Source organism: Mangifera indica, chromosome 1 (assembly GCF_011075055.1).
Source record: "Mangifera indica cultivar Alphonso chromosome 1, CATAS_Mindica_2.1, whole genome shotgun sequence".
Taxonomy (NCBI): domain Eukaryota; kingdom Viridiplantae; phylum Streptophyta; class Magnoliopsida; order Sapindales; family Anacardiaceae; genus Mangifera; species Mangifera indica.
This window is the reverse complement of record NC_058137.1, coordinates 25,316,071-25,339,497: the sequence shown is the minus strand read 5'-3', so window position 1 is coordinate 25,339,497 and position 23,427 is coordinate 25,316,071. Positions and strand designations below refer to the sequence as shown.

General features: G+C 34.6%; 5 protein-coding genes across 12 annotated transcripts; 3 read left to right on the top strand and 2 right to left on the bottom strand.

Annotated features, from left to right (window-relative positions):
- Positions 1-229: 229 nt before the first annotated feature.
- On the bottom strand, positions 230-6,109 carry LOC123225823 (polynucleotide 3'-phosphatase ZDP). Of its 2 annotated transcripts, XM_044650111.1 has the most exons (12): positions 5,920-6,109; positions 5,522-5,797; positions 4,989-5,048; positions 4,665-4,724; positions 3,934-4,005; positions 3,776-3,832; positions 3,223-3,299; positions 2,908-2,989; positions 2,679-2,795; positions 1,593-1,717; positions 545-614; positions 230-435 (listed from the first exon to the last, which is right to left on the bottom strand). In XM_044650111.1, the coding sequence occupies exons 2-12, from the start codon at positions 5,738-5,740 to the stop codon at positions 388-390; spliced, it is 987 nt and encodes a 328-aa protein (XP_044506046.1). In that variant the 5' UTR covers positions 5,741-5,797; positions 5,920-6,109; the 3' UTR covers positions 230-387. The 2 variants fall into 2 exon arrangements, with proteins under 2 accessions (XP_044506046.1, XP_044506041.1); XM_044650106.1 differs by having other exon boundaries at positions 5,522-6,109.
- Positions 6,110-7,397: 1,288 nt separating this feature from the next.
- On the top strand, positions 7,398-11,880 carry LOC123227630. 7 transcript variants are annotated; one of them, XM_044652707.1, is made up of 7 exons: positions 7,398-8,293; positions 8,517-8,669; positions 8,954-9,697; positions 9,914-10,066; positions 10,345-10,497; positions 11,413-11,509; positions 11,631-11,880. In XM_044652707.1, the coding sequence occupies exons 1-6, from the start codon at positions 7,448-7,450 to the stop codon at positions 11,458-11,460; spliced, it is 2,097 nt and encodes a 698-aa protein (XP_044508642.1). In that variant the 5' UTR covers positions 7,398-7,447; the 3' UTR covers positions 11,461-11,509; positions 11,631-11,880. The 7 variants fall into 7 exon arrangements, 1 of the variants encoding a protein (XP_044508642.1); XR_006504556.1 differs by having other exon boundaries at positions 8,574-8,669; positions 11,413-11,524; XR_006504553.1 differs by having other exon boundaries at positions 11,413-11,524; positions 11,616-11,880.
- Positions 11,881-12,363: 483 nt separating this feature from the next.
- LOC123213852 (pentatricopeptide repeat-containing protein At1g02060, chloroplastic) lies at positions 12,364-14,842 on the top strand. The gene has a single exon (XM_044633471.1). The coding sequence runs from the start codon at positions 12,472-12,474 to the stop codon at positions 14,644-14,646; it is 2,175 nt and encodes a 724-aa protein (XP_044489406.1). The 5' UTR covers positions 12,364-12,471; the 3' UTR covers positions 14,647-14,842.
- Positions 14,843-15,339: 497 nt separating this feature from the next.
- Positions 15,340-17,559, top strand: LOC123205969 (multiprotein-bridging factor 1b). The gene is made up of 4 exons (XM_044623082.1): positions 15,340-15,553; positions 16,246-16,329; positions 17,085-17,167; positions 17,274-17,559. Exons 1-4 carry the CDS (start codon positions 15,412-15,414, stop codon positions 17,391-17,393), a joined length of 429 nt encoding a protein of 142 aa, XP_044479017.1. The 5' UTR covers positions 15,340-15,411; the 3' UTR covers positions 17,394-17,559.
- A 1,015-nt stretch (positions 17,560-18,574) lies between these two features.
- LOC123219380 (tubby-like F-box protein 7) lies at positions 18,575-22,585 on the bottom strand. The gene is made up of 4 exons (XM_044641321.1): positions 22,135-22,585; positions 21,382-21,469; positions 19,603-19,732; positions 18,575-19,305 (listed from the first exon to the last, which is right to left on the bottom strand). Exons 1-4 carry the CDS (start codon positions 22,456-22,458, stop codon positions 18,729-18,731), a joined length of 1,119 nt encoding a protein of 372 aa, XP_044497256.1. The 5' UTR covers positions 22,459-22,585; the 3' UTR covers positions 18,575-18,728.
- Between the last annotated feature and the right edge of the window lie 842 nt (positions 22,586-23,427).

The window sequence follows — 23,427 nt, the reverse complement described above, 5'->3', positions numbered from 1 at the left end:
GTAAAGCTTGTTTCAAGCTCAACCAAGTTCGTTTCGAAACCAGCCCTAGAGATGCCTAATACACTTATCTGCCACAATTCCAATTACACCATATGCTCATGCCCAACATTCCATCAACAAGTTCCCAACTTCTGCTACAAATGTTACTAACAGATAAACACTGTATAAAGTGGGTTGCTTTCATTCAAACTATACTCACACACACAGACAAAGAACAAGAGAGAGGGGGTTAAGCTTGGCATAAACTCTGTATATGTTTATCAAACATAATGGAAGCTTTCAGTTACAACCATCAGAAGCAAGAACGATAAAATGTATATGTTTATTTTATACACGCATAACAACAGCAAAGTTCGTGTTATGCATCCATTACTAACCATAACCATTTTAAGAGACAAAATAATCTTCAGGGACAAAAAACTGCAATCCAATGACCTGCCAATACGAAAGCAGTGCATTCAATATGAGAAGTGGTGACAAGGAACTTCCAAATATATTTTGCATAGAGACAATACATAAATATAACTGATGGCTTCAGCAATACCTGAGCGAATTTAATATCAGCATCACTATGATCACTGTCTCTACCAGCTGCATCACCAACGTAAAATGATCTACAAATTAAGACAAAGTGTCTCTTTAGAAAGCATTCCTTACATGACTGGACAGTGTCATAGTTTTGAGATTAACCAGATAAGAAGGGATCCAGCATTACTGTTCAGTGTATGGAGTCAGCAACATAAAAGCATTATAAATTTGTTTTCTTTTTAACAGGAAATGAAGAGGACCAAAACTATTTATTGAAAATTTTATAGAGGTTAAACAACTGTCCATCAACAATATAAAAAATTGCTAAGAGTGAGATAGCCAATAACAACCCTCAACAAACAATGAAGATATAAAAGGACCACATCAAAGTCACTGCAGCCCCCAGTAACCAAATTCTTCAAAAAAGTAAAAGAAGATTTCAAATCCTAAAGCATCTAATTCAATGCAAGCAAAACCCTGGCAGTTCATTCACACAAGTCCTTTGCCAATCATTTAGTTCGTTTTTTCAAGGAGAGGGCTTCCCAGTTTGAAGTCATTTTACACATAATTGGCATTTAACAAATATCACCTCTATACATTCAGAAGTTCAGAGTGGGGCCTTCAACTCTTTGTCAAACATATCTGTGGACCTAGCGTCCCTTTTAAGCTTTTCAGAATAATCCTCACAATTACTTGACATATGAGATTAAACCACCAATATTTTTTACTCTCAAATGGTTTGTTTTGAGGCCAATGGAAAAGCACCCCAAAATTTTTAAGTTTTTTGCAGACTCCAGATTTCCCTGAATTTGCTGACTGGAAAAGGATCCTACTGAAGAGCATGCATGCAGATAAGTCAATAGGGAACTACTCAAGTTAAAAATGGTTGGATGGACATTGGCAAGCTGCCAAATTCATAAGTGATGAAGAAACAAAAAGTCATGAGAAAAACTATTGGTAATAGGATGAACATGAAAATTTAGGTAAACTTTCTAATGTGAAAAGAATGGGATAGAAATAATAGAAAGCCAAATTTAAAAGAATAAAAGGAAGAGGAAAATAACTGATCCATATCAATTGGAATGCCAGAGTTGAAATGTTTCTCCATAATCTGCCACATTCCAGGTTTTGGCTTGCGGAAGGGATCGGCTTTACCATCAGAATTACTTAATCCACAAGCAATAAAAACCTGCATAAAGAAAATTGGAAGCTCCTCCTTTAATATATCCACATACTATATATAAATAATAAAGAATATAAAATTTTGCCATATGCTTCAGACATGTAATTAAACAAAATAATGAAGTATAACAAATAGGCTCTATCTTAGTTCACATGGTCACATTTATGAAAAATATAACAAATTAAAAGATGGATCTATGGCAACATAAGGATAAAGTGCACACTTTTATTCTAGCAAGAGAATGGAGACAACTATCATTAAAGAACAGTGAGAACATGGCAACTCTTGGAAGGATCATCAGTTAAAGATTTTCACATGCACTACCAACTTAACAGTCATTTGCTTTCATTATAAATTTTAGAAGATGCTGTTTAAGGCTAACTGATCAGGGCAATGCAAGTAACGATATCTTTTGAGCTGAAATTTTGAAGCCACTTTCATTCACAAAATTTAAGCATTAAAGGGTGTGGAAGAGTAAAAACTAAAGCATTTATTAAAGCACTACCAAGGCAAGTTGGTGATAATTTGGGATTCACCAAGTTCAGCAGCAGAAGTAATTAATTTAGGAATTATATTGTATAAATAGTAGACGTCAAAGATACCTAAACCAATACATGTGGAGATACAATGACACTAACTTGAATGTAAGAACAAGCAAAATTATCAAAACATTCACAATTAAACAATGTCGAGTTATCGTTTGCCTCTTTAATCAGTCTAAGGAGGAAAAACATTATGAAGCTGAAATTTCTTATCTGGAGAGGCCACACATCCTTTATCCTTTCTCTTGTCATTTCAAACCAACTACTCAAGACAGAAATTGATAATTGTCATTCTGTCAGGACTAATAGTAGAGTGCTTGACACAGAATTTGATAATTGTCACATCAAACCAATTACTTAAGGATTAAAATTCAGGCACCAACATTTTATGGACATAAATTATTTAAATAACAAGGTTGAGCAACCTGAAAGGGGACCTTCACGTGCTTAATGAAATTGTTGAGCCGTCCAATTTTTGAATCCACAGCTGTTTGTCTTTTGTTTTTCCAGCGTTCAATGTTAGATTCATTGGTGAAAATTACCTAACCATCATTAAAAAAATTGTCACACCCCACAATCAACAGAGCCTACCAGGAATATAATAACAGTAACACCAGAATCATAGGATTGCTGTAGATGCAAAAAGAGACAGACTAGCTTGTAGCCATCATTATACAAACTCTGCAGCTTGTCTGGTATTGAAGGATACATAAGGGACCAAGCATCTGCACCTACTCTGGAATTAATAGATAAGCATATAGTTTATCAGTAAGTCATGACTTACAAATTAATTTGGAGCAAAACAAGCACCCAAAATCATAGAATAACTGCATAGAGTATCAAACATTAGTAGAAAACAAATATCTACGTTCTTGTCTAGCAGACACTCGATGTCATGATAATACACTTTTTAGATAATTTAATAAAAAATTTATTATAAACAAATGTGTCAAAAAATGATACGTATACCTTTTCACAGATGTTTTTGCAAGACATCCATCAAAATCAAATGCAGCAATTTTCTTTGAATCATGAAGACCATCATCCTATAAATGTTAAAAGCACAAAACATATAAGCAAAGTAGGTTCTTCACTACTGATGAAAAGCATAAGTATGTAAAGTCCTCCAGACAAACTACAGATGCAAGTAAATATGAGACATGAGTAACCACGTATATGCGGTACTACAGTGTACAAAAGCAGCAAAGTAACTGGAAACATTAAGAAAATAGCATGGATTTAAATGCCTCAAAAAAGAAAGCATAAAACAAGGCAGATCATAAGACTAAATATAGCGCATTTACCCACTAGGAAATTCTAGCCAATGTTACCCCACTATGAAATCCTCACCAACAAATACTAACAAATATTACACAATAATTTACCACAGTCAACATCCACCAAAACCAAAAAAATAATAATAATAAAGCAAAAAATAAATTTTAAAAAAAGCAACAAAAAGAAGAAGATGATGATGATGAAGCAAAAGCTATAGTGCCCATCTGTAAGCCCAGCATCTGACCCGTTCAAGAAAAATGGTTGTCTGGAAGGCCTTCCAGTTTGGTAACAGTTTAGCATCCTGCATAAAAAAGATAGTTAAATATATGGATACAGGTGGTTGGGAGAATAAACAACAGAAAACTGATATTTGAAAATAAATTGACTTAGAATATAGCATACCTTATAGGTTTCCTTGATGTCAGAGACTGAAAATGGTATCTCCACATTAGCTTCCGTACTAAGAGTTGATAACTTGGAGGAATTACATGAAAATGAGGCAGAAAGGAAATTAACATCCAACTTCTAAGCGATTAGTGAAAAAAGGATGTAAGTATCATAGTAGCCTACAACTGTTTATGTTAAGAGCAGCGTGCTAATGGACAGAAAGTAGTGATAACAATCAATAGAGAGTTTAACTACTTAAAAACTGACAAATGAAACAACTATAGCAAAAGGCTAAATGCCCGCCGTCACATCTTTTGTCTCTAAGTCAAAAGACATACACTTTAAAACTAGGCAGCAAGAAGATACAAATGAAATATTAATAAGCATAAGGTCATCGACCGTGAAATGATCAATAAATATAACATTTTCAGATAAAAAAATGTCTCTAAGAATAAGCATTAGTCCTTTTTTTTTTTTCTTTGCTCTAAATTTACCATTTTGGATCTTCATTTTTTTCTCCAAGATATCTTTGTGTATGCTTACACAGTTCTCTGTCTATTGCAATTGCCGTTTTGTCATTCATTGTGTTCCATGAGCTACTAAATTCCACCACTTAGATTACAATACAAGAACAATCATTTCAGCTATTAAAAAAACATCTTACACATTGCAAACAGAATTATTACAAGTATCAATTAATTTTAAGACCTCCAAACTCCTAAACCAAGAGAGAGAATATTTACTACCTTTCTCCTCTTTGAATTTGTTTCCTCCGATTCAACATCTTCTTTGTCTCCATCAGTTTTCTGAACATAGTTACAGAACAGAGAAAATATTTGACAGAGAATTAATTAATAAGAATACCAGCTGAATTACACGGATAACTGAAATCTACATCATTTACCATCAGTACCTTTGAATTTTAATTTTAGCAAAGTTCACAATTTGCTCAAGTAGATGCTCAGAAAAGGTACATGAATATAACACAACAACCATAATAGTGAAAAGACCGCACCTCCAATGGAAGAGAAGTCATTTGGGTATATGTTATTGTGAAAATCAACTCATACCTCCTCAAGAGACTTCTTGCATTCAACCACCAATTTCTTCAAAGCTTCCTGATCACCACTCTGAATATATAGACCACAAAAGAATAAAAATAAGCTAAATTCTTCCAACTTGTATTGCACATACTTCAAAGCCAAAGCCTCCACTTGGTTGCAAAGAATACCAAGGTAACCAAAAAAATAAATAAATAGATAAGAATAAAAATATACCAATCTAAGTTCAAGACATGTTTGGCCCTATCTCCTTTGATCTTCTATTTTATATACAAAGTTAAAAAAGAGAAAAAATAGATTTGCGTGGATTATTCATTGTTCTTCCTTGAGTTGAAAGCGCCAAAAAATCAGGTGCACAAACATACCTTAGCCTAAAATTATAATAAAGGAACATATTTTTTTTTTAATCTTATAAACAGAGCCAAAAATGGTCATACTTCCCCCCATTCTCCACTTCCCTTTCTTTTCCCTAATTTTCTAACCACCCAAACAAAACCCCAAAAAAAAAAAAAACCTCAATACTTAGAAAACGGGGCTTAAACCTTAAGCGATGAAAAGCCTTTGATGTTGTCAGCCGAATCACTTGGCTCAGAAGCGAAAGGAAAGCAGTCCACATGATACCATTTGGTCAAGTCAAACCCTTGCGGGCCGCGGCTGATCGACCCCAATCTCAAGGCCTTGGCCGCAATCTTTTCGGAGCACTTTTTGCATGCTGACCGGTTCGATTTCGCGTACTCCGCAACGACTGCAGTGGGGGCCATTGATAGCTTTAACGGGCGATTTTGGAAGCAAAAAGAGCGAAAGCAATCTCGTGTTTTCTGAAACCGGCGACACGTGATAGTGAGTAAGGGTTGGACAATGATAGCGTTACAGTAGGGTGCACGGAAAGTGCAGAGATTATACATAAAGAAAGGAGTTCGTTTCTGTGCTGCGGAGATACCTGAGAGTTCTCAAGAATCGTTTCCCGCCATTACTTCTGTTACTGCACGAAGTTAAAGATTAAAACTTCACCAGTAAATACTTCATTATCATTATTTATAACATACATAAGGTACCACATGGAAGAAAAAGGCTCTCTGTTTTTTTTTCCTTTTTGCAGAGATGACAAAAGGACTTTGGGATACAGTATGAAACCAGGCCTGTTCTGAAAAAATTAAAATTTCACCATTTCTGTTAATCCTTTAAATTTGAAAAAAAAAAATTTAGTTGTCAACATAAGAACAATATGAGGATGTCTTATGCAAAATATGTTTTCCCCATGGGAGACAACTTTGATTAGGTCACTCCTTCAAAATGTAGTAGATGTAATTTTATTATCTAAAATTAATGGACAGTTAAGAAACTAATGAATAATCCATACATGTTTAAAGGGAAAAAACACGACACTAACATAGTATAGTCGACATAATTCATATAGACACGATCTAAAAGACATACAGAAATCTCGTATCTTCGTAAATAACTTCTCTATCTATAAATCATTAGAGTCATTTAGTGTATACTATCCATATTGTCTTTAATGTACATTCTCATTTTTTATGTGAAATTTATATGAAATTATTGTGACCTTATAACAAACCCTTATATAAAAATGGCAATTGAAGGAAAAATCTGACCAAAAATTTCCACAACCCTTATATTTGGCCAATTTGTTGATTGAATCTAGCCAAAACGCTCCCATTCGATTTGAATTTAGTTGTTGTGTATATATCAAACTTGGCACAGAGAGAGAGAAAGTTTAACTAGATTCGACCAACTCATAAGTTTTAAAATTTTATTTTCTCTTTTAGAATATAATTGAGAAAAGTATTAGAGTTTAATTAACTTATTTGTTTATGATTTTTCATAAATAATAGATGATTCAAACATTTTATATGCAAAAACTTATAATTTGGACATTCTAATATAATATACAACTATATATACAATGTCAAATTAATAATATGTTTATATAAATTCGATAAGTTTTCACTTAAGAATTACTTTTAGCTTTTAAGACGATAATTGTTTTTGTTTTTTTATCAGACAAAGATAATTTATCTTCATCTGAAAAAATTAGGTGATGGAAAGGTTAATAACAAAAGAAAAAGATGATTAAAAAACTGATCAACAGTGAGAACATAAATAGTCATATTTGAAAGAGAAAGAAAACTCAAGAAAAATATAATTTCTAAATTTTTAAATGAGAAAAAATTATTAATATTTTAAATTAACAAGAAAATAAAGTAAAGTTTTACTTTTTAAATATTTTTATTAAAAAACGATACTATTTTCAGCTGTAAGAGGGGATTTTAACAAAAAAGAAAATAAGCATTTATATTTTTAAAATTTCAGACTTCGATGAAACCTAAAAGAGGTTAAAAAGCACACTTTTTAATTTACAAGTTAAAAAAAATTAAAATATCTTACCGAGGAGATTGGTCTTTAATGAAATCGACTTGTTTTTCTTTTGAAAAGCCTGGAGAAAAATGAACCCCTACGATGAGCGGAGACTGAGAGATGAAGTGATTTATCTTCATTCTCTGTGGCGTCAAGGCCCTTCCAGAAACCCAGACCCACCACCAAACCAACCCAACGACACTAACAAGTCATCAAGAAGCCCCCTTAAACCCACCACCGCCTCGCCTTTGAAGAAGCGAAAGAGAAAGAGAAAGAGAAGTTCCAAAAAACATAACAATATGGATAACACATCAGACGGCGACCCGGGTCGTGATTCGGACTACAAATGGCCCGTCAACCCTACACCGGACCCTCCTCCGCCCACCACTGGATGGGGAGAGATGAAGAAGAAAACACAGAGCAAAGCTGGCCCTTTGTCGGCACATGAGAAAGCGAAAGTGATGGCAATGCAAGCAGAGCAGAAAGGTATTGAAGCTTGCCATGAGTTTTTCTCTGAAAAAATAGGGGATGAAAGTGATGAAGAAGAGGATCGCAATCTCAATGAGGAGTTTGGCGAGGAGGATTATTTGACTGAGGATGATGGGGATGTGGATAGTGAGGAGTTTAAGTTTCTGTTAGAATTGTTTGTAAAGGATGATAAGTTGAGGAGTTTCTATGAGAAGAACCACGAGAATGGTGAATTTTGTTGCCTGGTTTGTCGTGGGATTGGGGAGAAACTTAACAAGAGGTATAAAGATTGTCTAGGCCTTGTTCAGCATACGATTTCTATATCGAAGACGAAAAGAAAGAGAGCTCATAAAGCTTTGGGGCGGGTTGTGTGTAAGGTTCTGGGATGGGATTTTGATCGTTTGCCAGTGATTGTGTTGAAGGGTGAGCCACTTGGAACTTCTTTGGGGAATTCCGGCTTTACAAAGGTAAAAAACAGTTTATTAAAAAAAAAAAATCAGTCTGTAAATATACGTGTGAAATAATTAGAAATCAATGCAAAAGAAAATTAATTCTTTTTGTGCATTTTCTCAATTGTGATGTTGGTGTTTAAAGGTCTGTGTTTAATTTTGTGCAAGATGGTGTCCTTACTGGGAATTATTCCTATATGGGAAATAAAATGTGGCTCATATATTGTATTAAATCTTGAAGGGTGAAGGGGCAAATGCAAATGCTGAAGATAATAAGGAAGATATGACTGTTGCGCAGGTAAATGAGGGCTCTACAACTGGAAATGATTCTGAAATTGTGGAGAAAGTTGTTTTAGATGGTAATCGGAATGATGGTGAACTGATGATTGGTGAGGTTAGTAATGTTTATTATTTTGAAAGTTGTTCCCAATAAATTGAAATGATGGTGAATTGATGATTGGTAAGAAAGAGTTCATTAAAAAAATATCAATCTTTAAAAATATGTGTGAAATAATCAGAAATCAATTCAAGAAACAATTCTTTTTGTGCATTTTCTCGATTGTGATGTTGGTGTTTTAGGGTCTGTGTTTTAATTCTTTTGCAAGATGGTGTCTCTACTGGGAAGTATTCATATATGGAATATAAAATGTGGCTTATGGATTGGTTTAAATCTTGAAGGATGAATGGGCAAAGGCAAATGCTGAGGATAATAACGAAGATATGACTTTTTCTCAGGTAAATAAGGGCTCTACAAGTGGAAATGATGGTGAAATAGTGGAGAAAGCGGTTTTAGATGGTAACACATCAGACTGCAACCCGGATTGTGATTTGGACCGCAAATGGCCCATCAAGCCTACACCATCGCCTCCTCTGCTCACAACTGGATGGGGAGAGATGAAGATGAAAACAGAGAGCAAATCTGGCCCTTTGTCGGCACAAGAGAAAGCTAAAGTGATGGCAATGCAAACAGAGCAGAAGGGTCTTGAAGCTTGCCACGAGTTTTTCTATAATAGGGATGAAAGTGATGAAGAAGAGGATCACATTCGTGATGAGGAGTTTGATGAGGAAGATTATTTGACTGAGGATGATGGAGATTTAGATAGTGAAGAGTTTAAGTTTTTTTTAGAATTGTTTGTAAAAGATGATAAGTTGAGGAGTTTCTATGAGAAAAACCATGAGAATGGTGAATTTTGTTGCCTGGTATGTCGTGGGATTGGGGAAAAACTTAACAAGAGGTATAAAAATTGTTTAAGCCTTGTTCAGCATACAATTTCTATATCGAAGACGAAAAGAAAGAGAGCTCATAGAGCTTTTGGGCAGGTTGTGTGTAAGGTTCTTGGATGGGATTTTGATAGTTTGCCAGTGCTTGTGTTGAAGGGTGAGCCACTTGGAACTTCTTTGGTGAATTCCGACCTTACAAAGGTAAGAAAGAGTTAATTTAAACAGATCAATCTTAAAATATATAGTGAAATAATCAGAAATCAATACAAAAAAACAATTCTTTTTGTGCATATTCTCGATTGTGATGTTGGTGTTTTAAAGTCAGTGTTTTAATTTTTTACAAGATGGTATCTTTACCAGGAAGTATTCGTTTATGGAAGATAAAATTTGTCTCATGAATTGGTTTAAACTTTGAAGGACGAAGGGGCAAAGGCAAATGCTGAAGATAATAAGGACGATATTACTGTTGCTCAGGCAAATGAGGCCTCTACAAGTGGAAATGATGGTGAAATAGTGGAGAAAGTGGTTTTAGATGGTAATCGGAATTATGGTGAAGTGATGATTGGTGAGGTTAGTGATGTGTATTATTTTGAAAGTTATTTACTATAAATTGAAATGATGGTGAATTGATGATTGGTAAGAATGAGTTCATTAAAAAAGATCAATCTCTAAATATGTGTGAAATAATCAGAAATCAATTCAAAAACAATTCTTTTTGTGCATTTTCTGAATTGTGATATTGGTGTTTTGAGGTCTGTGTGTTATTTTTTTGCAAGACGGTATCTTTATGGGAAATATTTGTCTATTGAAAATAAACTGTGGTTCATGAATTGGTTTAAATCTTGAAGGATGAATGGGCAAATGCAAATGCTGAGGATAATGAGGAAGATATGACTGTTGCTCAGGTAGATGAGGGCTCTACAAGTGGAAATGATGGTGAAATAGTTGAGAAAGTGGTTTTAAATGGTAATTGGAACGATGGTGGATTAATGATTGGTGAGGTTAGTGATGTGTATTATTTTGAAAGTTATTTACTACAAATTTAACTTGAAAACCCAGGAAGGTTTAGGTTTAGCTATGTGTGTATTTAACCTTTTTCTGTGTTTTTTCTTTGCCTGTTGGTCATTTTTGTATGGGACTAAACAATATTTTTCTTTTAATGGTAGATAATTCCAATTTATGTGTTGAAACTTCTGATGGTGAGTTCTTGAAGTTGGAAGCAAATAAAAATGTAACAGTTGATTGTCTGGTGAAAGCAGTCATTTGCATTTGTTATGTAGGATGCTATCATGAGTTTTGTTCATTCTTCTTTTTTCTTGTTTCTTTGCTTGACCTTTTCAAAAGGAAACCCAGATAATCATTGTGAGTGATGTTCTTTCAGTACTAAACAATGCTTACAACACTAAAAGCTGCTGAAAACATTGAGCTCTTTGGTTTTGTCAATAAGTAGAAAGAGCCATGATTTGAATATTTAGTTAAATGGATTATTGAGAAATGATGAGTCCCTACATGCCATTTTGTTCGAAATTGAAAAGCTCATGATCATGATATTATTTTCTTCCTCATTCTGATTTTGGTTTCCTTACTATGGATTTTGGTTCGTGCTTTATGGCATTTCCACTTAAAAAAAATCAATAGCAAAAAAATTGAGTACCATTTTCTTTTTCATTTTTATTATTATAATTTAAGCAATTTGCCTGGACCAAAATTCCTGAGACCTGATATCCATGGTGACCTGAGGGATAAGTACCTCATATCACTGGAGAACTGTTTAAGATTAAGGTGGAAACGTTCTTGGCAATGGTATACTGGAATTTTTTTTCCCTTGATATCTTTTCTCCTGGTAACTGATCTTGCTATGTGATGGTTTTCCAAGTAGTTTTGATGTCATTAATATCGTAAGTGAAATGTTGTAGGCTGGAGTCGAAGCAAATGCCAATGATGATAAGGATGGCTCGAAGTAATCCCAACATCAAATTAATATGTGAATTAGCTCAAAAAGAGGAATCAGTGGTGAGAATTAGTGAGGTTAGCTACACACCAAGTTGAGGAGCTTTCACTGTTTGTTTCTTTGTGGAAATCTGAGTGGCAAAATTGATGTTTGCATTTATTCATTTAGTGCTTTGGATCGCAGGATTCTCTAATTGAAGATAACAGCAGTGAGCAAGGTACTAACATTTTGGTTTCGGAGATGAGTCAAGAGGGAGATGTCTTTATGAGATGATTGTAATGTTTAAGCGCATTTAAAACTTTCATTATCTTGTTTTCCTTTGTGGATATGATTTATCTACTAATGATGAATCATGTTTTTGCCTAGTTTTGGCAATTCTCCCCTATCTTATGTGTTGAACATGATACTTTATACCAAATTCTCCTTCATGGAATTATGAAAAGTAGGTGGGTAGAGACATGGCAGCGGGCTTTGGTACAACCCACCGTACCTAGGGGCTGGGCTGTGAATTGGCAGATGTAATGGGCCAGGTCACAATCAAGGTCTTTTGAGGCATGTTTTTGTAGGTTTTTGACAGGCCTATATGAAAAATTATATTTTTTTAATTACTTAAAAAATTTTTAATGGATCGTAGCGGATCGGTTTGTGAGTCTTGTGCTAAGACCTTGATAAGGCTCACGTGACCCACAAATCTGGCACGGTTAACATTTTTGCAAGTATACCTCTGTGACCATGTCTCTAATGCAAAGGCATGACCCATTAAACAAGGGAACGTAAAAAGCAATGATAAGTGGGAGCTCATGCGGTCATGCTCCATGTTGACCCTAAGAGTGGAAAATTCTAAAAAAAGAATTTCATTTATTTAAAATGGTAGTATCAATTGATGCCTTATATTTTAATTTATTTGGAAAATCTTTAGTGTTCTAATTTTTTTTATATCATGCCCCTACTAAAACAAAATCCACCGCTTTATTAAAGGGATTTTGACGGTTAATCAAGTCGTGGAAAATCAAATTTCATTTTCATGGCGCCGAAATCGTTCTTCGTTGAGCAGTTCTTCAGCTCGACCTCTCACTATTCGCCCCAGCTTCACAAATTCAGGTGTTTCTCCTCTCAACCCAACCGTAATTTCACTGATAATCATAGAAGTACCGAGCAACGAACGAAGCAGAGCTTCAAAAGACCAAAATCAACGACAAAGACTAGCACGGCTATATCCATGGCACGACTCATTAACACCAACTCTTGGTCAAGTGAGCTCCAGTCATCTCTTTCTTCTTTATCTCCATCCCTTTCTAAAACCACCGTTGATCAAACTCTTCGCCTGATTAAATCCCCACAAAAAGCCCTTAAATTTTTCAACTGGGTTCAGCAGATGGGATTCGTCCACAATCACCAGTCTTTCTTTTTAATGCTTGAAATACTGGGCCAATGTCGAAACCTTAACGTGGCTCGTAATTTTCTTCTCTCTATTGAGAAGAGATCTGATGGGTTGGTTAAACTCGAGGACAAGTTCTTTAATAGTTTGATTAGGAGCTATGGTGAAGCGGGTTTGTTTCAAGAGTCTATAAAGATGCTCTCAATGATGAAAAGTATGGCGGTTTCGCCTTCTATTGTTACTTTTAATAGTCTTTTGCTAGTTTTGTTGAAAAGGGGGAGAACTAATATGGGCAAGAATGTGTTCGATGAAATGCTTAGTACGTTTGGTGTAACGCCAGATGTTTATACTTTTAACATATTGATTAGAGGGTTTTGTAAGAATTCAATGGTTGATGAAGGGTTTAGGATTTTTCAAGAAATGGAGAGGTTTAAGTGTGTCCCTGATGTTGTTACGTTTAATACAATTGTTGATGGTTTGTGTAGAGCCGGTAAGGTTAAGATTGCCTGCAATGTCGTCAAGGGCATGGGGAAGAAGAGTGTGGATTTGAAACCGAATGTTGTTACTTATACCACTTTGATTAGAGGGTATTGCATGAAGCAGGAGATTGATGAGGCTTTGCTTGTTTTTGAAAAGATGATCAGTCAAGGATTGAAGCCTAGTGGAATTACATATAATACTCTTATTAAGGGTCTTTGTGAAGGAAGGAAGTTTGAGAAGATAAGAGAAATTTTGGAGGGAGCAAAAGAAAGTGGAGGATTTATTCCTGATACATGTACTTTCAACACAGTGATGAATGCACATTGTAGTGAAGGGAAATTGGTAGAGGCATTTGAGATATTTGATAAGATGAGGGAGTTGCAGGTCCAGTCAGATTCAAGTACGTATAGTGTTCTGATAAGGAGTTTGTGTCACACTGGTGATTTTGAGAGAGCAGAGAAGTTGTTTGATGAGCTGTCAGAGAAAGAGATCTTGTTGAGTGAGACTGGGTGTGCTCCTCTGGTTGCAGCATACAACCCTATGTTTGAGTATTTGTGTGGAAACGGGAAGACTAAGAAGGCAGAGACAGTCTTTAGGCAGCTGATGAAGAGAGGAACACAAGATCCTTCATCTTTCAAGACTTTGATCTTGGGACATTGTAAGGAAGGCACATTTAAAGCTGGCTTTGATCTGTTGATCTTGATGTTAAGGAGAGATTATGTTCCTGATTTTGAGACATATGATTCATTGATTAATGTTCTCTTGCAGAAGGGTGAACCTCTTCTTGCCCAGGAGACTCTAGAGAAGATGCTGAAGAGCTCTTATCTTCCTAGAACATCTACTTTCCACTCTATTCTTGCAGAGCTTGTGAAAAAGAAGTGTGCCCACGAATCTGCAAGCTTGGTAATGCTAATGTTGGAGAAAAAAGTTAGACAAAGCATCGCTCTTTCAACGCGCTCTGTTAATTTACTCTTTGGTAGTGGACTGAGGGATAAAGCATTTCAGATTGCTGCTTTGCTTTATGATAATGGATTTGTGATTGAGATAGAAGAAGTAATTGGTTTCCTTTGCCAGAATAGAAAGATCTTAGAGGCACATAAAATGTTGTTATTTAGTTTGCAGAAGAATCATGGTGTTGATATTCATTTATGCAGCACAGTTATTGAAGGTCTTTGTAAAGCCCATAAACTTTCAGAAGCATTTGAATTGTACTATGAATTGGTGGAGAAGGGGCTCCATCAACAGTTGCCTTGCCTAGAAGATTTGAAAATTTCCCTAGAGACCGGTGGAAGACCAAAGGAAGCTGAGTTTGTATTTAAGAGGATGTCAAAACAGAGGTGACCAAACAAATCTCCTAATTATGTTCAGTTGCATGACACGAGTAATCACCATGCTCCCCTTCCCTAAATCTCTGCCCATTCAATTACCAGGGGACTCCAAAGATGGGGGATGAACTCACTAAATGTATATCTATGCACTATTGGGTATAAAGTAAAAATATGTATACCCACTTTTGAATACACAGTTGGATTATACATAGGTAATTTATCATCACGTGATTTAATAATTTTATATTAAAAATAAAGTAACACTAATCATACAATAACACATTATCTGTATGTCAAACTGTTGAATAAAAATTTAATAATCCTATTTAAGCATTTAAGAGATAGTATTTTTTTAAATTTAAATAAATAGCCAATTAATAATAACATTATGTATAAATATTTTTTATACACTATTTGAGCATATAGATAATATATTATCATGTAATTAAATAATTTTAAATTAAAAATAAATTAGTATTTAATCACATATCATCTCTATATATCCGATAAGCATGGCATTACCCTCAAATTAAAGTAAAAAAATTTAATGCATTCATTTAGGTTATTTAATCAAATAACCTAAAATTAAATGTCTTAAATTAATTAAAAGAAGGGGTAAAAGGGGAAATAGATAGTTAGGGCACAAGATAAACACGACACGTCTCTGGGTGAAGATGGAATCTCCTATAAAAGCAAAATCAAAGCACGCGTTATCACCCCATTGCATTTTATCAGAATCAATCTATCTATCAATCAATCAACAGAGGTATTTTGAGCTATGGCAGGAGTGGGACCTATCTCGCAGGACTGGGAACCCGTTGTCATCAGGAAGAAAGCCCCCAACGCCGCCACCAAGAAGGACGAGAAAGTCGTCAACGCCGCCCGTCGCTCTGGCGCCGATATTGAAACTATAAAAAAATGTTAACTCTCTGTTCATATTTTCGCCTTTTAATCTTTGAGTTAATCTTTATTTCTTACTAGATAGTAGTATAATCTCTGCGGTTGATTTTTATATCTGCTTTTCTTTGCTTTTTTGTTTGAATTTATTTTAGGTTTTATGGGTCGTTATTTAGTTTATTAGGTGTTTCTGAGTTTTTTATCACATTTCCTGTACTGTTTTTTTCCTTTAATGGGTTCTGTATTCTTTTGGGAGATTAGTAATTTTTGTATAGAATATTTAGGGTTTTTCTTTCTTATGTGGTTAATTGTTCATGCTCAACGGGAATTTCGAAATGAAAAGGTCTTTGATGGGTATGATGTTGATCTCTTATCATCCTAAATTAGTACTTATTTTCTGCAATATAATATGGAATATGTGGCAAGCCGATCATGTGTATGTGTGTGTTTGTATTTTATGTATGGCATGAAAATTTGAATTAAATGAGATGTTAATTGCTTTGTTTGGATCTTTCTGAAAATTGAGTAATGTTATGTGAAACCAGTAAAAGTTTGATGGGTGCTTTAACGAGATCTTTGTTTGTGATAAGACATTTATTTACTCTTTACCTGTGTTTAAGGATATATGAACTGGATGGATAGTGATCTATCAAAAGTCTGTAAGCGTGCAATTATTAGCTGTTTAATTGCTTATGTCTTTTATTTTCTCCTGCAGCAAATGCTGGCACGAACAAGGCTGCCTCTAGCAGCACTTCTCTGAACACAAGGAAACTTGATGAAGACACAGAGAATCTTTCCCGTGAGTAGTCCTTTTCTTACATGTTGTATTTTTATCTTCGTATACTTTTTATTATTAGAAATATGTACCTTGTATAGACTTGGAAGGTCTGTGGAGCTTCTCCCTAGGGAAAAATCTTCAACCAATCTATTCTCAACTTATTGAGATCGTGTTTATTGTACTGTCAGTCTGTCTTTAAAATGGTTTGATATGGTGATCAGTAGGTTGGCTTTATGCGAAAGTTCAATTATATGATAGTATCATCTGTTTTGATATTGCATATGATTTTTGAAGCATGTGCGGCTGTTTTTAGGATAACTAGTATTGTACAATCAGTATAGAGTGGTTTGCAAGGTATAGGAAATGCTCAATTGATGTAATACATGGGTGGGTGCCTTTCTGTTAAAATAGCAGAACCTTGAAATGATATGCTTCCAAGTCAGCCAACATAGAATTCCAATAATTTATAACCTCTTGGTTGTGGTTGATGCACCACATCCATAACATAAATGGTCAAAGCAAGTGAATGATTAGTAATCATGGGAATCAAGAGATCATAAATCTTAATAAGGACTTAAGAATTGAAATTTAGTTGTTAAGACTATGAAAAAGCTTATCACATGATTCTAGACTTGTTTGGCTGTTTGTTTATTTGTTCTCACCAGCACTGTCTTCTCTTGTTACTTCTCATATTTGTTATTTAAATAGTATGTGAGTGATACTGTTAAGCAAAATTGTCTAAATGGGTACCATGTGATGTTGTTATTAATGAACAGATGAACGAGTACCAACTGAACTCAAGAAAGCAATTATGCAGGCACGAACTGAAAAGAAACTCACCCAGGCTCAGCTTGCTCAGGTCTCTCTTTCTCTACACACACACACACACAGAGGCATGGGTGTATTTGTGCAATAGAGTCATTCTTAATGACGACCATTATACTAAATCTGTAGTTTCTCTGCAGCTGATCAATGAGAAGCCCCAAATTATACAGGAGTACGAGTCTGGTAAGGCCATTCCTAATCAGCAGATACTTACCAAGCTGGAGAGGGCCCTTGGTGCAAAACTGCGGGGAAAGAAGTGAAGCAGAACTTTTTGGAAACTACTTCCAGTACTTTTAATATTGTTGTGTGAGTCTCTAAAATTGGCTGTATTTATTAACTTGTTCTACCATCATCAAGGCTCTCTTGTAAGAATTGTCTTTGACAGTTTGACTCTGTGATCGCTATAAATTTGAGGTCTTTGTTTTAGACTTGCATTAAGTGTATTTCAAGTTCATATTGCATGATAAGATGAAAGTACCCACCTACTGCAGTTTACTTTGTGTTGAGAATCATGATTATTAAAAATATTATATCGTTGAAAAATTATATATATATAAAAGAAATTTCAAATTTTTATTAGAGTTTGTGATATTTTTTAAAATGAAGGTTAGATAATTAGAATTTTTTATTATTTTTTAATATTTTATTTTAAAAAATATATATTTGTATAAAACTAGATTTTTGATGCACAATATAATACATAATTCAAGAATAATTTATATAGTTAATTGTGTTTTCTCTAACGTAACCCAAAATGTTTATCACCACTAGTGTAAAACTAAGATTAAATAACCCTTGAGCGACAATGAGGTATAATGTCAAGAATGAGAGCTTGGATGATAGAATTAGGATGAAATAGCCCCCAAAAGGGGACATATGTGACAATGAGGTGTGATAACAAAAATGAGAATTTGGGTATTAAACTCGTTTGATTCAACCTAATAGTTATTAAATTAATCACTAAATCTAAAATTTTACTTATTTAATGTGATTAATTTAAACCTAAAAGCACGCTCTAACTTAATTGAAATTTCTCCTTGATAAAAAAAGATCTGGGATGAAATATTAATCGGATGATTGCTATTTAAGCTACTTCAGAAAATAGATTAATTTATATAGAAGTCACTGGTCAATGTTTTTTCTCAGTGGGTTTGGAATGGGATACATACCGTTCCTACTGATTAGTAATTCCAACAGGCTACGGCCGCATTTGTTATTGAATAACGATCACAACAGCAGATTTCTGTTCCCGATTTGGTTGTGTTCATTGATCGACCCTTCAGATTCAATTAGAGTAAGATACTTTTCCTAGTGACCAAGCAGCAGCTTGAAAAGCAACTTAACTTCGTGACACCAGGGAGAATCCTAGCAGCAGTTGGCTGACTCTATGCAAAGAGCCTGAAACTGTGATGCTTGGACACTTACTAAAATCGTAGGAAGATTTTTAACCAACCAATGATAATTCAACAAAGTTGTATTTATACAGCAGCAAAATGTACATCCCACAAGACTGTTCAAGACTACAGTAAACGAAGCAATAATCATAAAACATACACCTGAACTGGTAACTATATATAACATACCTAAATATGCTGTCACTCGCATGCCAATTTTGTGCCAAAGCTTGTAAGGCAAATGGCAAATGCCTGGAAGGCTGACAACGGCTGTCTGTAGTCCATCGTGAAAGTATCATCTGCCACTTTACCAAACTGGAGGAGAACCGTTTCCTCATCTCCTTTCCCTCCTGGTTGACTTTGGTCCACTGTTGCTACCAGCTGAAAGTTCTTTACTGATGCTACTGTTACCCGTCCATGGAAATTCAAGCACCAGCACTGCAAATGCTCATGCCACCTGGGTGATTTATTCCTCAAAACTGTGTACCCAGAAACAGCGGTCTCTGGTTTCTTCATCTTGGAATTGTCCAGATACCTGTCATCAGCAGTTTCTCCTGATGATGGGCCCTTCAGTGTGCAAACCATTCTCCTTGGACCTCTTGACTTTAGGAGATTAAACTTATAGGAGACTTGTCCAATATCAAAATTGCCTGCTGGTACTTGGGGGCTTATTTGCTTGCTTGCAAATCTTCGACTAGACCTGCTGCTTGAAGGCTTTGCACCACTATGTGGTGGCTGACTATCATAGATTGTGAAGTTTGTGCCAAGAAAATCTGAACTGCAAAATTTTTAAGGCAAGTGAGAAAATAAATTAAAAAACATGAATGGAAATTGAGCTTCTGTCACATAATGAACCCTTCAAAAGAAAATTTGCAAGAGATGCCATAATCAAGACAATATCTTTTTCAGCAAGACAAAACATACACTAACAGAAAATATGAAAGTCAACTAACTTTCGATCAAGTATAATTGATAAAGTGTTAAGACACAATCATAGAAATTCTGATAGTTGTATTATGAACAAAGCAAAAAACTTAAAATACCTCTCACAAACTTCTTTAAATTAACATTGTACCTTAATTTTCCAACATAGGCATTACTTCCTTGAGATAGATCATCAGCATCAAGTGATATAATATACTCAGTGCGGGCACCGCACCTGTATCTCCGAGCTGCTAAAAGAAACTTTCCCTTATCGTTGAGTGCTGGAAACAAGAAAAATCGGAGAGAATAAACAATCAAGAGTTCAAAATCAAGGTCATCAAAGTTATAATTGCAGGAAAAAGAACTGCAGAATATATTCAAAACTGAGAAAATTTAAAAAAGATTAACATCTAACATTAAGCTTGGTGGAAACAAATATTACAATTAGAATGAAATTTATCCAAACATGTGACTACCTTAAATATTAGACCAAGTTGGTCACCTAATCAAGTTGTTTAACTAATTACACCATAGGTATTATAATTCTCATCATAAACAACTGCCAAAGAATTGGAAAACATTGAAATTTAAATAAAAAATTTTATGGCATAAAATATAACCCAGAAACATTAGGATCCTTGGTTTAATCATTCAATATATTGTATTCATATAAACTGAAGTTGTAATTGTAAATGTCAGTTCAATTGAATAGTTGACTGGGTTTACCCTTTTTTCCTTGTAGGCCGAAAGTTATAGTCATGTTAAGTGCCAAGACATAACCCTCTCAGTCTCCCACATGCTGAAGACTTGCTAAAGAATTTAAGGAGTAACAGATATAATTTGTTTGGGAGGGAAGGGGGCTTGGATGGGGATTCATTGCACCTTTAACCTTTTGTAGAGCTGTACTATAGACCACAAGAATTAAATTCAGCCATTCTACACAATGTTAGAAAGAAAAAGCTTTCACTATAATGTAGGCAAGTCACTAGGATATTTCAGGTCCCCAATAAAATAACCGCTGATATCTTTGAATCAATGAGAAGAGCAGCGAGGCAAAATGGCAACAAGATTCAAGATTTGAAAGCACCTCTAAGCAGATAAATTACTTAAGATTAATCAGGAACTCAGCATCAGCATTTGCTGCAACAAAACCTAATTTTTAAATTCAAAAACTTAGAAGTAAAATTCCAATTATTGGCTGACAACTGAATGAGAACTTCACAGTTTCTTCTTTCATATAAATTATATACTTTTTAGTTTTTTTTTTTCTAAAAATGCCCTTCTTGTATGCCATCTTACACTTTATACCACAAATTTTGAAGATGCATGAACAAGTAATCATCCTACTTATAACCTAACTGTATACTCCCAGAAAAATCCATCACACTCCATTCTACCAATATTCTACATCAAAATCCCAGACCAAAAATGACATAATATTCTAGCTCATGAGCAACCTTCGTTCCAAGGATATTTCAATTTTGGGAGTCCCTTACAAACATTCTATAATGGTTTACTCTCAACAGGTAAAAGGAGGAACTCACAAGGGAAATAACTTCATGTGCTATAAAAGGACACCAATTTGCATCTATCACTTATTGTATAACCATAAATGGTTTTTACCAGATGGTCTAGTAAGCAGAATATATCAAACTAAAAAACGGAACAACTTGCTTTCTAAATCTTTAAAATTGTCAGGTTCAGACCAAGGCCAGCTTACTAAAATCTGATGTGCCTACCAGGACTAAAAAGTCAATCTACAGATTTGAAAAAAGGAAATATAGCCCTTTCAACTTGTTTATTGCATGTCTGAATTAAATATATGCCCAGTCAAATAAATGTTACTGTCGAGAAAACTTAGTAAGCAGAACAAAGAAGAAGTTTTCCTTCTCCATTTATGACCCATTCAACTTCAAAAAGAGTAACTTACATGGCGTCAAAGCAAGATAAAGGTAAAAGGTTGAGGTCTTCTTATTCCTCTTTATCAGACAATTATGAGGAAAGTCACGTGGACCTGGCTGCATTTAAAAGAGAAATAACAGAGACATCAATCCCAGTACTGCAAAAAATTTCCTTGGCATACACCAAATCAAAAACCCATAGTTTACATGAACAATTGAGAGACGAAAATACAATTTCTTAGGTGTCACTCGTTTTCAAAGAAAATCCTACAAAAAGGTTGTGATCTATATGACAAATATATACAAACTTTTCTAATTTTGTTTACTGAAAAGTCAAATCAAAGCATTAACACTTAGAAGTTTTAAAAGACTTCAAATGCCTTCTATCATTTATGTTTTCAATTAGCATAATACCCTAAAAAATGCTGAATATAACACAAATGAAAAATCCCCAAATATACTCCCTCGTTACTTCGCTTTTTCTTTTTGATAAAATCAAATACGTTGAACATTGTTCATTTTGCCCGTTCCATGATAATTTCATCCCAAAATTCAAAATTTTCGACTATTACCCTTTCTTATATTACATTTAATTTACCCTGCTTTAAAAATTAAAAAAGCTGATTCAATACAACATCAAATCAACAAAATAACCTAAATTAAACAAGTTAACCACATAAGCCAACAACAAAATCCCTCAGTCAAGCTCTGGTCACGAAGATCCAATCTCAATCCACCCATCATTTCATAAAATTCCAAATAAAAACTTAAAGAACGAAAACCTGCTTAAGGCAAGAAGGGAAAGTAATTTTTCCATTAAGAAGTGGTGACCCAACAATATCTTTCGTAATATCTCTCCATCTCTTACAAACGCACGCACAAGCAACGACATGCTGGCGCTGCGGCCACCGATCCTCACTCGTATCCACGCGCTTAATGATTTCTCCCAACAATTCGGGTAGCATCCCGGCCCAGGACCCAGAGTCCGAGTCCGACTCAACCGAGTCCTCCCCGGCGCCGCCGAGTCGCGTCTCTTTCAACGATTTCTGTGTCTCCCTGAAGGATCTCGAGATCCTTCGAGAGAGACACGACCTTCTCAGAGACATTTGCGTCTCTAGAATTCTTTAAAATTTTAAAGAAAAATTTCTTTGGGTTTTTTTATATGGAGAGAGATTTGCTTCTGTTCAAGAAGGAAGAGTAAAACAAAAGGGAGAGCGTAAGACAGTGAAGACGGCCAGATGAATGGTAAGAAATTGCGACGGACGCCTTATGTGAATTTTTTTTTATACGTGGCCTGTTCTGATTGGGTATAGGACGGTGAGTAAGTGGGGATAGTGGTTCGGAATTTGCTTGGCTTTTTCTTAAACAACAAATTCGACTGTTTTGACGGACGATTAATGTAATTAATTAATTAATGACTTTAACGTTAAGTTGCCATGATTAAGTCAAAATAATTATAAAAGGTCAACCTTTTAACAATTAATAATTAGGTTTGGTTGCGTTGCATTTGACCCTTGGACTTAAAATTTAAACCATAGTGTACATCTAAAGTTGATTTTCAATTTTTCAGACGGTTTGTTTAAAAAATAGTTTTATTTGTAAAATCATATATTTAATATAAATACTATAATAAAAATAACAAAAAATAATTTGGAATATACTAAAGTACCAAATAAGATATTAGTTAAAGTAATAAAAATTACGACAACCGAACTTTTAAGAAATTTTGAGTTTTAGTATTCTTAACAAATGAGTACACAAGTACCCATTTAAAAAAGTATGAGTTTTTAGTTTTTAAATTCGAAAAAAATAGTGTGGACGGTAAAAAGGTAAGTCTCAATGATTAGAGACATATTGAGATAAAAAACCTTGATTTATTTAATTTAGTAATAGTGAGATCGATCACTAAAGAATTTATTTTATATATATCTATGAGTATCTATTTTTTATAGGTAGATATGGATGTGGCACATGTTAGACCAAATTTGATGCGGTACGAGCCTACAAAATAATAAGACTTTAAAATATAACTTAAAAGACTTTTGGACCATGTTTTTTGGACATTTAGTGAACCA